This window comes from Amphiura filiformis, chromosome 11, assembly GCF_039555335.1.
Source record: "Amphiura filiformis chromosome 11, Afil_fr2py, whole genome shotgun sequence".
Taxonomy (NCBI): domain Eukaryota; kingdom Metazoa; phylum Echinodermata; class Ophiuroidea; order Amphilepidida; family Amphiuridae; genus Amphiura; species Amphiura filiformis.
The window spans coordinates 15504139-15522116 of NC_092638.1; the positions used below are offsets into that span (position 1 = coordinate 15504139).

The 17978-nt window shown below is 38.1% G+C and overlaps 1 protein-coding gene across 5 annotated transcripts; it reads right to left on the reverse strand.

Moving 5' to 3' along the window:
* Window positions 1-3809: 3809 nt before the first annotated feature.
* Window positions 3810-17772, reverse strand: LOC140164407 (nuclear receptor ROR-alpha A-like). 5 transcript variants are annotated; one of them, XM_072187688.1, is made up of 6 exons: window positions 17729-17772; window positions 14218-14383; window positions 13815-13909; window positions 11140-11278; window positions 8679-9584; window positions 3810-7683 (listed from the first exon to the last, which is right to left on the reverse strand). In XM_072187688.1, exons 2-6 carry the CDS (start codon window positions 14294-14296, stop codon window positions 7433-7435), a joined length of 1470 nt encoding a protein of 489 aa, XP_072043789.1. In that variant the 5' UTR covers window positions 14297-14383; window positions 17729-17772; the 3' UTR covers window positions 3810-7432. The 5 variants fall into 5 exon arrangements, with proteins under 5 accessions (XP_072043789.1, XP_072043785.1, XP_072043787.1 ...); XM_072187684.1 differs by lacking the exon at window positions 17729-17772 and adding an exon at window positions 15640-15728; XM_072187686.1 differs by lacking the exon at window positions 17729-17772 and adding an exon at window positions 15635-15696.
* Window positions 17773-17978: the final 206 nt, after the last annotated feature.

Below are 17978 nucleotides of genomic sequence, written 5' to 3' on the forward strand. Positions count from 1 at the left end.
CGCCTAAGAATACGCCTAACCTTAGACGTCTAAGATGCAATCTTAGACGTCTAAGATGCATTCTTAGGCGTCTAAGATGCAATCTTAGGCGTCTAAGAAATTCGCGGTAGACTTAAATAAACGAATCACAGGACTAGAAATCCCAAACAACCAATCATCTTAGGCGTATTCAATTATTGACCAATGAAATCTTAGACGCCTAAGATTTTACACGCCTAAGAATTCTTACACGTCTAAGATTGACCATTTGACCGTTACTAGTGATGGACGGTATCGCAAATTCGATCAAAACGTACAACGGACGCTGTGCGTTAGAGAATATTTCGAACAATGGCTGGGTGGCGTGTTTTAATAAACTCCTTTCTCTCCATAGCCACCCGCGTCAATCCCAAAGAGAAAGGGGTGATGGGATGGGAGGGCGATAACACGTATGCTATGACTGAGCCAAAATACACAGTTAAGAGACCTCGATACCTCCATTCAACAAGAAAATTAACCTGACGGTGTAGGGTATGATGTGTTTATATCCAATACGTTCAGAGGTCAAGTTATTACTGCACACACATTATAAGGTCAACCAACTATGTCTTTGTAATTCGAACAGCGTGTGACATATTTTCGCCAAGGTCAAATCGTCTTTTATATTATTGAAGGGATCAGATATGCATAATTTCAGTCCGCAAAGTGCAAGAAGACAAGAGGTCAAATTTTCCATGTTAAAAATAGAATCATGGAGGTATATAAATATATGCTAGGCATGTTTGTTCCTCTTTGTTGTTTGTGTATTAATTTTCATCATCATCATCATCATCATCATCATCATCATCATCATCATCATCATCATCATCATCATCATCATATCATCATCGTCGTCGTCGTCGTCGCCGTCATCATGCTCATCAACATTAATACCTCGACTACTACTAGCCACACCAAAACAGCACACCAAACCAACGAAAATAAAATCAAACCAATTAATCAATTTTGCTGCAAGTCCTCAGAGAAAATCACATTGGTGATACCGTCCATCACTAAAATATCAATCTTAGACGTGTAAGAATTCTTAGGCGTGTAAAATCTTAGGCGTCTAAGATTTCATTGGTCAAACCTTTAAAATACGCCTAAGAATACGCCTAAGAATACGCCTAACCTTAGACGTCTAAGATGCAATCTTAGACGTCTAAGATGCATTCTTAGGCGTCTAAGATGCAATCTTAGGCGTCTAAGAAATTCGCGGTAGACTTAAATAAACGAATCACAGGACTAGAAATCCCAAACAACCAATCATCTTAGGCGTATTCAATTATTGACCAATGAAATCTTAGACGCCTAAGATTTTACACGCCTAAGAATTCTTACACGTCTAAGATTGACCATTTGACCGTTACTAGTGATGGACGGTATCGCAAATTCGATCAAAACGTACAACGGACGCTGTGCGTTAGAGAATATTTCGAACAATGGCTGGGTGGCGTGTTTTTAATAAACTCCTTTTCTCTCCATAGCCACCCGCGTCAATCCCAAAGAGAAAGGGGTGATGGGATGGGAGGGGATAACACGTATGCTATGACTGAGCCAAAATACACAGTTAAGAGACCTCGATACCTCCATTCAACAAGAAAATTAACCTGACGGTGTAGGGTATGATGTGTTTATATCCAATACGTTCAGAGGTCAAGTTATTACTGCACACACATTATAAGGTCAACCAACTATGTCTTTGTAATTCGAACAGCGTGTGACATATTTTCGCCAAGGTCAAATCGTCTTTTATATTATTGAAGGGATCAGATATGCATAATTTCAGTCCGCAAAGTGCAAGAAGACAAGAGGTCAAATTTTCCATGTTAAAAATAGAATCATGGAGGTATATAAATATATGCTAGGCATGTTTGTTCCTCTTTGTTGTTTGTGTATTAATTTTCATCATCATCATCATCATCATCATCATCATCATCATCATCATCATCATCATATCATCATCGTCGTCGTCGTCGTCGTCGCCGTCATCATGCTCATCAACATTAATACCTGACTACTACTAGCCACACCAAAACAGCACACCAAACCAACGAAAATAAAATCAAACCAATTAATCAATTTTGCTGCAAGTCCTCAGAGAAAATCACATTGGTGATACCGTCCATCACTAAAATATCAATCTTAGACGTGTAAGAATTCTTAGGCGTGTAAAATCTTAGGCGTCTAAGATTTCATTGGTCAATAAGAATTGATACGCCTAACCTTAGACGTCTAAGATGCAATCTTAGACGTCTAAGATGCATTCTTAGGCGTCTAAGATGCAATCTTAGGCGTCTAAGAAATTCGCGGTAGACTTAAATAAACGAATCACAGGACTAGAAATCCCAAACAACCAATCATCTTAGGCGTATTCAATTATTGACCAATGAAATCTTAGACGCCTAAGATTTTACACGCCTAAGAATTCTTACACGTCTAAGATTGACCATTTGACCGTTACTAGTGATGGACGGTATCGCAAATTCGATCAAAACGTACAACGGACGCTGTGCGTTAGAGAATATTTCGAACAATGGCTGGGTGGCGTGTTTTTAATAAACTCCTTTTCTCTCCATAGCCACCCGCGTCAATCCCAAAGAGAAAGGGGTGATGGGATGGGGGGGATAACACGTATGCTATGACTGAGCCAAAATACACAGTTAAGAGGCCTCGATACCTCCATTCAACAAGAAAATTAACCTGACGGTGTAGGGTATGATGTGTTTATATCCAATACGTTCAGAGGTCAAGTTATTACTGCACACACATTATAAGGTCAACCAACTATGTCTTTGTAATTCGAACAGCGTGTGACATATTTTCGCCAAGGTCAAATCGTCTTTTATATTATTGAAGGGATCAGATATGCATAATTTCAGTCCGCAAAGTGCAAGAAGACAAGAGGTCAAATTTTCCATGTTAAAAATAGAATCATGGAGGTATATAAATATATGCTAGGCATGTTTGTTCCTCTTTGTTGTTTGTGTATTAATTTTCATCATCATCATCATCATCATCATCATCATCATCATCATCATCATCATCATATCATCATCGTCGTCGTCGTCGTCGTCGCCGTCATCATGCTCATCAACATTAATACCTGACTACTACTAGCCACACCAAAACAGCACACCAAACCAACGAAAATAAAATCAAACCAATTAATCAATTTTGCTGCAAGTCCTCAGAGAAAATCACATTGGTGATACCGTCCATCACTAAAATATCAATCTTAGACGTGTAAGAATTCTTAGGCGTGTAAAATCTTAGGCGTCTAAGATTTCATTGGTCAATAATTGAATACGCCTAAGATGATTGGTTGTTTGGGATTTCTGGTCCTGTGATTCGTTGATTTAAGTCTACCGCGAATTTCTTAGACGCCTAAGATTGCATCTTAGACGCCTAAGAATGCATCTTAGACGTCTAAGATTGCATCTTAGACGTCTAAGGTTAGGCGTATTCTTAGGCGTATTTTGAAGGTTTCCGCCATCCATAATACGCTGGCGATCGCGCCTTTTCAACAGTGGGGCCGCGCCTTTGGAACGAGTTGCCCACCACTGTCCGAGGTCAAGAAAATATTACCACGTTCAAGAATCTCCTTAAAACCCACCTCTTTCCCACTGATTAGCTCTTTTTCCTTTCTTGTCTTTCTCTCTTTTAGCGCTTTGCCTACTTTTGCAAAAGAAGCTTTATAAATCGCATTGTTTATGTTTATGTTTATGTCCCATCAAAAATGTCACTACATGTATACTGTAATTAAACAAGAGCCAGTAACCGCCAAACAAGGTTCATATTAAAGTGGGCGCCGTGGAAACGAAAACAGTGCTCTTCAGGTTGAGCTCATCAAATATTGAAAAAAAATCATGGATTAAGTCTCTTTACTGCGTTGAGCATTGTTGAGTTCGTCAAACATGAAAAAACATTGATCTCCTGGCGTAGAACATGATATAACATAATATTTTGTACTATAGTAGCGAATTGAGTTGAATCTTTACTTTACAGATCAAATTGCAGCGAGTATGATTTAATTTTACAGATATGTGGTGTTATTGGATGAATACTCTACACCGAGCTTTGTATGAAATAAAATTACATGTGTATGTTAATTTTACAAAGTGTTACAATAACCAATATTAAAACAAACCAAATACAAATAAACTGCGAATCGTGACAAGTCTGAGAAAGTCGACCACAAATGAGGGCCTCATTATGAGGCTATATACAGAGTGCATTACATTTCCATGTTTGCATGGCTGAATGGAAATAATCATTACTACTTTCTCAAATGTTGGCCAAAAATGGCAAAAATGGATAAGATTCTGCAATGTTGCGCAAAGTTAACATTGTGAGTGTGTGCATGGATGGACACTTTTATGACCATTGCAACCAATGTGACGCTACCTTGGACAATATGTGGCTGCTTGGTACAATTTTACTAATCTAAATAACTTTTAAGCAACTTTGTAAAAGTTTGACTACAGTCCTTAATGCAACTCTCTAAAGCTTTGAGCAAATTATGCATTTTTGTCAATTTCAGCCAACTTCTTACATTTTTCCAACTGACGTGGCATCTCCTGCTGTTGATCATGATATAACCTAATCTTCAGAAATTAAATATTTGTACTGTACATGTAGTAGCGAATTGACTTGTATCTTCAATTTACAGATCAACTTGCAGCGAGTATAATTAAATTTTACAGATATGTGGTGTTATTGGATGAATACTCTACACCGAGCTTTGTATAAAATATAATTATTATGTGTATGTTAATTTACCAAGTTTCACAATAACCAATAATATAGCAAACCAAATACAAATAAACTGCGAATCGTGGCAAGTATATGAGAAAGTTGACCACAAATGAGGGCCTCATTATGAGGCTATATACAGAGTGCATTACATTTCCATGTTTGCATGGCTGAAAGGGCGATATCATTAACTACTTTCTTAAACGTTGGCCACAAATGACAAAAATGGATAACATTCTGCAATGTAGTTGACATTGTGAGTGTGTGCATGCTTAGACACTTTTGTGACCATTATTGCAACCAATGTGACGCTACCTTGGACAATCTGTGGCTGCTTGGTACAATTTTACTAATCTAAATAACTTTTAAGCAACTTTGTAAAAGTTTGACCTCAGTTTATCCATTCTTAATGCAACTTTCTGAAAATTTGAGCAAATTATGTACTTTTGTCAATTTCAGCCAACTTATGACATTTTCCCAACTGACGTGGGGTCTATTCCTAATCTATAGCGAAAATTCCCCATTATCAGATATATTTTTGTCCCAACCTCGTCAAAAATGTCACTATACTATAATTAAACAAGAGTCAGTAACCGACAAACAAGGTTCATATTAAAGTGGGCGCCGTGAAAACGAAAACAGTGCTCCTCAAGTTGAGTCCGTCAAATATTGAAAAACACAATCATGGACTCAGTCTCTTTGCTGCGTTGAGTTCGTCAAACATGGAAGAAAACGTTGATCATGATATAACAGAATCTTCAGAAATTGAATATTTGTACTAGGGTAGCGAATTGAGTTGCATCTTTAAATTTACAGATCAAATTGCAGGGAGTATGGTTTAATTTTACAGATATGTGGTGTTATTGGATGAATGCTCTACACCGAGCTTTGTATAAAATATAATTATAAGTGTATTTTTAAAAATTAAAATTTTACAAAGTGTTACAATAACCAATAATAAAACAAACCAAATACAAATAAACTGCAAAATCGTGGTAAGGTCGGGGGTAAGGTTAGTACAGGGTGAGTCAAAAAAAGTGCAATAGAGAAAAGAATCCATTTTTATTTAAGAACCGAGTTGAAACTTTTAGGTTTTAAAACATTTTATAAATGATACATACATTAGTGACCTTGTGTGAAATAATTATGGAATTAGCATTTACCGTTTTGTTTTTATGACACATTTTATTGCGATACCCAATTTTAATGTTTGTCCAAGAGACGTCTAAAATTTGAATGTCAGCTCACTATGTGTAAGGAAGATTTGGAACAACTGCCATTTTCTTAACTTTTAAGGCATTGAAATAAAACGGAGCACCCAAAGTGTTATTGCCCTTAGTCTTGTTTAAGTAAAAGAAACATTATTTGTTGTTATTTTCATTTTACCTTCACTTTAAAGATGTTTTTTCTCTATCAAAACCATACAAATTTGTAGGCGGGGTTTTCAAATGTCGAAATGAAATGCACGCAAAATTGAAGTTTAGTGAATTACAAAATATCAAGTAAGTTGGACATATTGGAATTAAAGTTGGAGTCGAGTGAGGTATGAAGGACTTAAAATAATGTTAGAAATTTTGTTTCAGCAGAAAAAAAAATAAAATAATACAAAGATCAACCTTACTTAAGTTAAAGTCAGTTTCAGAGCTGGTGCCTTTATCGTCCATTGTGTGCTCTCATTCAAAATACATGGTATCTCGTGGACAAATAATGAAATTGGATATTGCAGCAAAAGGACTCATAAAAATTAAACGGTAGTTGTGATTCACTTCATTTTTTCACAGAAGGTGACAATTGAGTGTGGCATTTATAGAAACTTTCAATAATGGAAAAGTTCAACTTGGTTCTTACATAAATATCGATCATTTGCTCTATTGCACTTTTTTTTACTCACCCTGTATCAGAAAGTTGACCACAAATGAGGGCCTCATTATGAGGCTATATATAGAGTGCATTACATGTCCATGTTTGCATGGCTGAAAGTGATTAAGGTGATATAATCATTAACTACTTTCTCAAACATTGGTCAAAACTGGCAAAAATGGATAACATTCTGCAATGTTGTGCAAAGTTGACATTGTGAGTGTGTGCATGGTTGGACACTTTTGTGACCATTGTAACCAATGTGACGCTACTTTGTACAATATGTGGCGGCTTGGAGCAAATTTACAAATTTAAATAACTTTTAGCAACTTTGTAAAAGTTTGACAAAAAACACAATCATGGACTCAGTCTCTTTGCTGCGTTGAGTTCGTCAAACATTGAAGAAAGCATTGATCTCCTGCCGTTGATCGTGATATAACAGAATCTTCAGAAATTGAATATTTGTACTATTGTAGTAGCGAATTGAGTTGCATCTTTAAATTTACAGATCAAATTACAGCGAGTATGGTTTAATTTTACAGATATGTGGTGTTATTGGATGAATACTCTACACCGAGCTTTGTATGAAATATAATCATTATGTTTATATTAAATTAATTTTACAAAGTGTCACAATCACCAACATAACGACCCTAGGTCATCCACCAGCTGAAGACCAACGGTTGAATTAATCACAATCTGTTTTAGACAGCTTAGGAATTAGGAATGATTACGAATTCTCTGAGCTACTAGTCCTAAACTGCTTTCACTCGCGCCTTCTTGGTCAGACAAAGCAAGCTTAGTTATCATCTCCCGCAAAAACTTCTTTATGCAAAGGTGGAAGGACATCTGGTTGTCCTTCGTTGAATTTAACAATCATGTTGCTGTGTTGACAATTGATCTCACGAACATGAGGCATGAGTAGCATGAGACTGGTGAATACGTCATCGAAATTGGTGGGGTGCGTCTGACGTAATTTATGACGTAGTGCTCTTGATAGGAGGAGTTGCTGTTTGTCGACGACTTCGCGCTTCTCTAGACCAGGACGACCTGGAAAATAAGAAAAGAAACAAATCCTGTATGATTACTAACTTGAACACGTGTATGAAAGTTTACTTAGATATGATGGACGAAACGTAGAAACAATTATCGTTGCCAGTGATAAAGGTGATTACTAATACATGCCGACAACCCGGGCCGACAAGGGTTTTTTCATATCACAAACGCTTATGTTTATAACTCTAGACAAATTATGTCACAATAGTCCTGTTTTTTGTTTTTTTTTGTTTTTGTTTTTTTCATTTTATTAACCATATCATCGGTGTACTTATTACAGACATTTTGCAAAAGCTTGTAAGATGTACCAAGTATAAGGACTACTTAACCGACGGACCGTATACCTCTCTCGTAGCTGCCTATTGGTAGAAATACAACAGGCCCGGGGGGGCACTCCAACTTTGGAGGTGACGCGTATGTAGGGCTGTTAAGACCCCCCTTTTCAGTGTCGCTGTCACCCAAAGACCCCATATTTGTTTTTACAAACACATGCTCTGTCACCCGAAGACCCTTATTTTTTCATTTGATCTGTCACCCAAAGACCCTTACAAGTTCAATTTGAGCAGCAACTTTCATTTATCACTGATTTTGTTACTTATTTTGAAAAAACAAAGAAATTTGAAGCCATTTAGAACTAGAAATTCGATTTTCGAGGTTTCTGTGGCGCTCTTTTGGCTCTCACCCAAAGATTCCATTTAAAAAAATGGTCATGTTCTCACCCAATGACCTCATATCTTTTACATTTTGCTCTCACCGAATGCCAAAAATCATGCTCTCACCCAATAACCCCATATTTTTTACATTTTGCACTCACCGAATGCCCCTTAGTGCGGAAGTGCCAGCCCTACACCTATATCCATTTCATATTGAAGTGCCCCCCCCCGGGACAACAGGATCCTTGCAGCACCTTACCCGCTCGATGTAATAACATATAGGTATGAGTAAACAAAGGTTGCAAGACATTATCACAGACATTATGTCAAACTTACCGGGCGACAACAGTACAACGCCACACAGTAGGCTCAGTTCTATAGGTCGTATCTCTAGACTTTTCAGTTTGCTGCCAACGTGCTTCAATTCTTCGAGCATAATTCCGAAAGGAGTTAAGGACAGCATATTAAATGGTACTAAAACATGTGGGTCTCCCAGGAACGTCAGCATTTCGTTTTCCAAGTCCACGACACTCGCTGTTTGTAATGCTACTATCTCAAATGTGGCGCCTTTCAGAATGAGCATCTGATCATTGAGACTCAGGCTTCTGAAACCAGGAACACCTTTGCAGAATTTGACCACTTTCTCTATCAAACCAGTCATACGCTGAAACATGGATTTATTGACATCCATTCCGGGATTAGGTTCCATTGAGGTTACCACCATGTGATGCCCATGACGAATGTTCTCGTGAGACATGATTGATTCCGATGGGTGACCATGAGAGCATTGGAAAACAAAGGCGTGCTCAAAACTCGTAAAGGACTGATTTGCAGCTTCTTCCAATGCAGTGGTATCTATAGGATCTTCCTTGAGCTCATCTTTCATCAATAACTGCTCGGAACTTGATGGAGGGCAACTCATCAGGTAGTTGCTTGCTTGAAGACCTGGTATTGATGTATCCATCGGAGTGGGTCCATCTGGTGGGTTGGTAATTCCAAATGCACGTTCATCTTGTGGCGTTATTTGGAGATTGCTGAGGTCAGAAGGCAGAGTCGTCACAGTTGCTCCCGCTTCTACTCCTTCTTCTTTGTGGAGGTCATTGGACTCATATGCCATTTTACAATCTGTAGGCGCTTCAACGGCTTTGATCTTTGCTGGTGTTGCCGCTTCCTGGTATTCGACTTGAGTGTCAGCTGCCATCTTGTTTTTGAAGTTCTTCGGGCGACGTCCGAGTTTTGCACCTGTTCAGATGGAAACAATTAAATCAGAATGGTTCAGTTTATAAGAGCTGCGTGTGCAATTATCTTTACCTTTGTGGCTCAGCAAAGTTCAAAACTATTTCCTGTGAGCGAAGCTCATATGTTAATAATGGATACATTCAATTGGTGAGTGTTATGGCACGTATAGTGTTGGATTTTTCTGCGGCTTGTGAAACAGCTATCACATATTGAATATTGGCAATTGACCGCTCCGTTCTTGAAATAATTTTACGAAAATCCCTCATTTTCAAATCTTTTCACGGATTCAAATATCAATCAATCAATCAATATGCATTGGAGTACCAATCAACGCATTAGGTGCATAATTGGCGTTGATTTATATTTTCCAAAAAATTCTTATGTTTCAAGAACGCATGGCCATTGTCAAATGTAATAGCTGCTTTATTCCTTCTCCACGTCAATTACTTAGTTATGTTTGGTTCAGGCATTAAGGGGGTACTACACCCCTGCCCATTTTTGCCTATTTTTGCTCAAAAATTATAGCGCATTGGTGACAAGTAAGATATGAATATTATAGGGCATGGACTATAACTATACTGCACTGGAAATTTTATTTCAACACAGACAACAGTTGTGAAGTTACAGTAAAAATGAGGGAAAACCAATATTTGATCAATAAATCAATAACTACTTGCCTTGAGTTGCTGAATTTTCAGTGCAGTAGTTGTAGTCCTTGCCCCTATACTATACATATCTTACTAGTCACTCACCAATGCGCTATAATTTTTAAGAAAAATGCAAAAATAGGCACAAAATTGGCCAGGGGTGTAGCACCCCCTTAAAATGCCAAAAATTGAAGCTTCTGACGATACTTCTTTCAGGGACACCCTGCACGTACCAAGCATGAATGGGACTGGTGGCGTGACTGTTAATTCGCCAGCGAAGTGCTTCTATTTCCAGGGTCTATGATGTAATCCGATTGAATAACAGGGCATTCCGGGCGCTTGATTTCTTTCTGCGACCATAAACAATAATGGGCCGCTGCAACTATGGGCCACAACGTAGGCCTACCTAATCTTTAGGGTTGGGGTTAAGGGTTAAGGTTAGGGTCCCGGTTAGGGTTAACGTATTGCGGCCCATCAGAAAATAACGCTTCCCGGGCCGCGAATCTGACCACGGTCTTGATGTGGTGTATTTTGTATTTTTTTCTTTCTTGTTTCTTTCATGAAGTAGGCTACTATAGACGAATCCAACGAGCCAAGTCATGGTCAGGATTTGGTCGGCCATCTTTGGGTCCCCGCAACACCAAAACGCCGCTTAAAAATCGATGTTAGATTCTTTTGTGTTGTAAACTGTCATCATTCTTTTGTAACATGGGTGATGGAATGCAGTTTAAAATACCCTTCAAGGCCGCATTATTTCACATTTTAGGTGAGATTGAGCCGACGGGGACCCAACTTTGGCAGCCATTGCGGTATAGCAATGCGTGAAATTGGTTTCGTCTATAGGCTGTTTGATAGACTGATAGTCTGTCTAATTGTCTGTCTGTCTGCTTGCAAATAATACGTTTACTCACTGTCTTTGGACATTCCAACAGCCAGACATTTCAGCCATCTGCAATACATACATCGATTACGAGTATCCTTGATAATTATGCAATTCTTGGTTGGACAATCGTATGACGTGTTGTTGGTCAAGGCACGGGAAAAGAAGCTCTGAAACACAACAGGGAGGCCACAAACAGATAAAAAAGATAAGTAGACTATAAAAAGTTATATTAAGTGAAAAACATGAATTAGCAACAAGAATGAATGTACACGTTGGTATAAATGAAGAAATAAGTGATTCGCGCAATAAGAACGGAAATATCAGTAAAAGAATAAACTTGACTCAGACCAATTAGTCTTGGTCCCAGCCGATTTGTACTCATTCTAGTGACGGAGGAACACAAACCGGCTGGGACCGAGACAAAGACCAATATATGCTCCTCATTTACGGAAGTTTGGTCATAATAAACAATATGCATCACACCCTCCCACATATATACGGTACCCTCACACCCCTACACACCCCGACACACATCTACAAACTCCCCATACCCACATGAATCCAAACAACACAAAAATGTGTCTATATCAAGAGTTACATCAAACATTTGTACGTATTCAATATTTGCCATGGTTGTCAAGTTTATCATTGCATAATATTAATAATCAACTTTTCAACATACATGTCACCAGTAGAGATTAGACCCACCACAGACAAATCATCTCATCCCACGCACCCCATTATACACACACCCCTCACCCCAAGCAAACACCCCCCCCCACCCCTACCCCTACAACGTAAATCTCTAAACAAATTTGGCATCAATGTTGTTTTACCATTGCCTGGAATACCATTGCGTGCATAAGCCCCCTATCTACTTTTCACAATATGCTGCAAAATCAAACGTGCGTGCACCCAACACACCCCGGCCCCACACATTAACTTACACCCCCCCCACACACCCCCACTCCCTATATTAACCCGTGACTACCCACTCCCCTCAACACACAAGATATCTCTGTATATCCAGAAACAAATTGTTTTACCATTGCATTGTCAGGAATGTCAATGCATATTATTAACTCATATGCTGCAATGCAAACAAATATCAGACATGATCACCACATACCCCACAGCACCCCATACCCAACCGTATAATACACACAGCCACCCCAGGGAGCCACCCGCTCGCATTGGCGGCGCCAGGATTTTTTCGGGGGGGGGGTGTGGCATGGGGGCGGGGGCACAAAGTGAATTTCAAGGGGGGCAAAATTGCAGCAAAAAGTTGAAATTTTCGTAATTTTGGATTGTTACTGGGAGAAACAGGGGAAAGAGTTCTGACTGGGGAATTTGTCCGCTACCCATCCCCCCGTGGCGCCGTCACTTCCCGCACATACAAGAAAAGCGAGAGTACTCTCAATTCCCTGTGCACCCCTACACCCACCCCAACACATTTTGTTGTTAATAAACATCTCAAAAAGTAACTAACCCCCCTTAAATAATGACCATTTAATATTAAAAAACGGGTGATCTGTAAAATGCGTTGGAAGCAGAATTTATTCTTGCACATTTTGACACCTCATTTGTAGCAATTGACTAAATATTGACGTCACAGCGTACATTCACAGTGTGGCGTACATTTAAGTCAATGTAACCCAAGATTTGAAAGTTGTAGTAAATTGTATTGATTTTGCATTCAGTGTAATGGAAAGAAATCTGTGTAATGATATTTGAGTGTTTTTGTATTGGAAGAATTTGTATTTAAGTGCAACTTTCAAATCTGGACCTCACTACATTAAATTGACCGGTGTTTCATTATTTTCTGGGCTGTCGTATCAAATCATGGAGGTAGTAGAGACCTACCTCCATGATCAAATGAGGTGTCAAAATGCGCAGAAATAAATTCTGCTTCCAACGCATTTTACAGATTTGTAATACAATAGCCCCTTTTTGAATAATGGGCATTATTTAAGGGGGGTTAGTTAGTTTTTTTTGAGATGTTTATATACACTGAACCAGAAGAAATAAACACACCGGGGTTCAATTTAATGACTCATGAGGAAACTTAATATAAACATAACAAGAGAAAGGATCTTTTGTTGTGACTAGAAGATCATAAGAAATAATTGCACTTGAAGGTTTCAAATTATCACCACTTAAACACCAAAGAAGTAATACATTATGCCGATAATGCCCCCCCGCAACTCAAAGAAAAAAAAGGAGTAAATTTAAATACGCACACATTCAGTAAACACCTTGTTTTGATGTATAAAATAGTGTAAAATTCAACTTTACTTTTCGCACACTATAACAATGTGTATCAACTTTTTCTTCAAATAGCATGAAACTGAATTTTTTCGCGGGCAGATATCCCAGAACAATTGGGCCGAACTATAAATACACAAGGAGAAAGTTTTTCAAGTCCCCCGCACAAAAATTCCTAAGTAGACAATCAAACTAGTGGCGTACATAGAAGCAATTCAGTGGGAAGCTGCTCCCCTTGTGGAACATCCCCTTTTGCCCTCATCCCTGGTATACTGGCCCCCGTAATACTTTAGATTATCAATGTTGACAATTTCCGTCAAAGTTCCCCCTCCCCTGAAAGTCACTTTTCCCGCTTACCCCTGGCCCAGCCCCCTGGTCTCCCTCAAGACAAATCCTGGCTATACGCCACTAAATTGATCATCGTAATGTAAACCTTACCTTGCATCCTTCGCACGTCAGGACTCCATAATGTATGGCCTTTGATTTGTCACCACATACTTTACATATGTCTCCCCCAACATCTTCATTTTTTTCTGGAAATGAAGAGTATTGCAAATATAATGTCATGAAATATGAATATTGTAACATTTATTTAATCTTTCATCGTTTTTGGTTATTTTCTCCTAAAAATAGATGTTTTAGCTCAAATTTGTAATCACATTTTATACTAAATTTTACAAGAATTTTACAATTTTGAGACGAATACCGAAAGAATGCCATCACGGTCCCTAGGCAGTCGTTCGTGATCATTTTGTCATATCTCCGATAGGCTTGGCTTTATAAATATATATACAACTGATGAATATTCACAAACAAACAAGCGACGACGTGATATACGCACCTTCTGCATTATGATAGGAGGATGAGATCACATTTCTCTGCACAGCAGTTCCGGTTTGTGTCGGAATATTGGTCGCCATGGTTACGTCTTAGCATGCAGCTCACAGGCGGAATATTACGGTATTGATGATGATGATATCAATTGCCACAAATCTCTAAATCAAAACCTAATTATAAAAGCGGGAAAGTTGTTATAATCGGGTCTACTATAAACACTAAAACACGTTTATTTTTATATTTTACACGTATAAAAGTATACGGGAGGCCAGTGGCGTAGCCAGGATTTTGGAACCGAGGGGGCACAACTTGTAAATGTACCGACGGAAATATTTTTTACCGACGGAAGTTGTGATTTGTTGACCCAAATTTTTTAGCATGGTTTGAAAAAGTGAAGAGCAAAAAAAAAAAAAAAAAAAAAAAAGGATAATAGGCGCTACTAACATAAAAACACATACTTTTTATGTGCAATTGTCAATTTTTCATCATTTTCGTTACAATTCTCCTAATTTTTCTGTCCCCCTGGATGGAAAATCCATATATTTTTAACCCAATTTTTTTTTCAACAACGCCTTCCGCCTACCGACGGCCTTACATGAACCGACGCCCATGACGAGCGGAGGGGTGGGGCACCGGCCCCCTGCCCCCCCCCCCACTGGCTACGCTACTGCGGGAGGCATTGCATACGATTAACACCATAATACGTTTATAGAGGTATTTGTGATTTAAAAAAATATTGAACACTCCATTTATATTACCGGTATAATCCATCAATAAATCCTTTACGTGTTATAGTGTTAATCGTATACAACGCCTCCTATACTTTTACGTGTAGAATATAAATATAAACGCTTTTTAGTGTTTATTAAGTGTTATCCGTTATACAGTGTGGCGAAATAACGGGTACTCGCTCGCACTCATTTTGTACTATTTGTGTAGAATATGGCAATTCATCACAAATTGAGCGTGAGTTATCAGAATTTAATAACACACTATTCTACGACTGATTTACCCCATCATTTGCGATAAGATAACAAAAATCTAGTATAATTTTCTGAAATTTACCCAAATGTAGCATAATCTCTTGTTTTCCTGTCGCAAAATTTGGCACAATTTGCTGTGATCTCGCAGAATTAAGCAAATTGTCTGCGATTTACCCAAATTTTTAATAATTATAAATATAGGCTACCTGTACCTGTGCACATTGATGTCTTTTGAAGCGTAAGACCAAAACAAATTACGTGTAATAAAATGCACGTTTTGTGACTCCTCGTGTGAGGTTTCTTCTGCATCCGTGAAATCATAATAACCATGTAGGCCTACAACTTTATAGCATTGTTAATTCAAATCATTAGTCCAAAACGAAAAATCGCAAATCGTAATTAATTTCATACCAAAACCCGGATTCAAAAATACATTACCATACCAAGCTTTTTCCGTTTTCACTTCAGCATATTATACAATATATCAGTGTGTAGGTTTTCATTATCAAAAAAGAGTTCGTTGTGACCTCGGGTTTCATTATGAATATTCATTGAACCATTATACGTACACAGAACAAGTTCAAAGAGAACTGTTTATCCTATGAACTGTGCAAAATAATGAAGAAGAAAGCTGAAATACTAAACACAAATGAACGGCAAATACAAGATTGTGGTCGGATTTATTTGCCATTGTGTCAAAAATAAAAACTAATTGTGTTCAAATATTATATTTTGAGCTAACCATAGCAACGACCACAACATTTTATTGTTTAATTGTACAATTACGCGTTTTCATCGACTGTGAAATTAAAAGATATTTTGACTAACAGATTGGCCTATGTGATGCTTTATATTTCACATTATTATTTCACTTTTTTTTTTCTAGAGATTAAACGCATTGTATAGCCCAGTCAAATCATGAAATCACCCACCACTTGCTACAGAATCCATTTCACATGCGTCCATTTCCCAAAAGCTCACAAAAAAAATTCAAAAGTCCCGGAAAATCCAAGTAGTGGAATAGTGCCCAATTTGCATAAATCCAAAATAAACCCCTGATATAAGTGTTCCTTACAATATTTTTCAAATTTTATGTCATTATATGATTATGAAAGAGCACACTTAAATATTGTCCATATATTATAGCTTCATTTCAATGAGCAATGGTCAATTCTCTTTAAATTGCAAATCATGTATTGCAAAAAGTTACTATTTCGCCTAACTATATACGGTATATGACTTTGCTAAAGAGCGCTTACAAATTGATATGCGACACCCCTTGAGAGGCACGCCTTCCACCACCTCCCCTTTGCAAAGAGCCCAATACGTAACAAAAGCCCAGTACGTAACAATTTGATACGTATTGGGCTCAACCACTTCTACCAAGAACAAAAGTGGCAAAAATAAATCATCCCGCCCAATACGTAACAAAACTAAAATTTGATTAAAATTACTTTATTCATACTCCCTCCCTCTGTAGTGGTTTTTGTTACGTATTGGGCTCTATACATTTTTTTGTTACGTATTGGGCTCTTACAGACGCCTATGACCAGCCAATGTACAATTGGTCGACAAACCCAGTTTTTTGAAAAATAAAACAAGTTTATCGGTGACAAACCTTTTTTTCAACCGAAAGCTTGGTTTCTCGATCGACAAACCTAGATTTTTGCAACCGGGTTTCTCAATTAATTGCACATTTGGCCTGCCGTAATACGTCACTGTCATTGAAACCTAGGCCTATTTCAGTCTTAACATACACAACCAGTGGCGGCGCCAAGGGTGGGGGGGGATAATATTTTGCAATTTGGGGAAATACAAAAAAATGTGTTCCTGATAGTTTCGAAATTTTGATCGGCATACATTTGTACAGGAAAATTTTGTTTCCCAAAATTTGGAAAATCTGGGTCGGTCAGGTCCGTAGAACAGGGTTTTCTTTTTTCGTCGCTAACCCGAACTTGCAGGTTTCTTCATTTGTCAATGATCAAATGTACAACATTATCATTAAATCCACGTGCATTTTGTATCGAATAACTAGCATGACAAAATTATTCATGGATCTTTAAGATCTCATAATGTAAGTAAAAGAGTTCAATTTAGTGAGACATTTCACTCATGATGTGAATTTCAATAATTTTTACACTTTGAGAGTGAAGAATTCACTCCGCGGGATTCACTCTTTCCATTTTAGTCCACTTCTTGAGCGAACTGTCCTTTTTTTCTTATTTTTTGCTTAGAATGAAAATTGCCCCTCCGACGCGACATTTTATTTACCCCTCCGCGGATCCGACGCAACGTTATCCTGATAGTAGTGCTCGGTGACTTACCCCTTCGATGCGACGTTTACTACTCCGTTCGACGCGACGTTTATTTCATCTTCTCAGTACTAGTAGTAGGCCTACATGTATGCTCATCACCTGTCCCGTGGCTGATTATTTTGAACATCATAATTTTATTTAAACTGCATAGGCCTATTTATTATAAGCATGACAACAACCCGATAGGCCTTAATTTCATATCAACATCCATATTTACCGATAGTCAGGTTAGCTCCGGTTAGCACATCATTCTATCTTGTCTTGACCGAAAACAGCAACCGTCGCTTTTGAAAATCAATCTTTATGAAAATGTATTTGTTTCGTCGAATACGTTGGAGAGCCTTATCCTATTTTGCATATACATGTCATCTATTTTAATTAAGGCTAATTGCGTTGTACGTACACAGGTCGAAACACATACAAGGAAAACAGGAAGCCATCCAATGAAATCCCCTGAATTCTTGGGA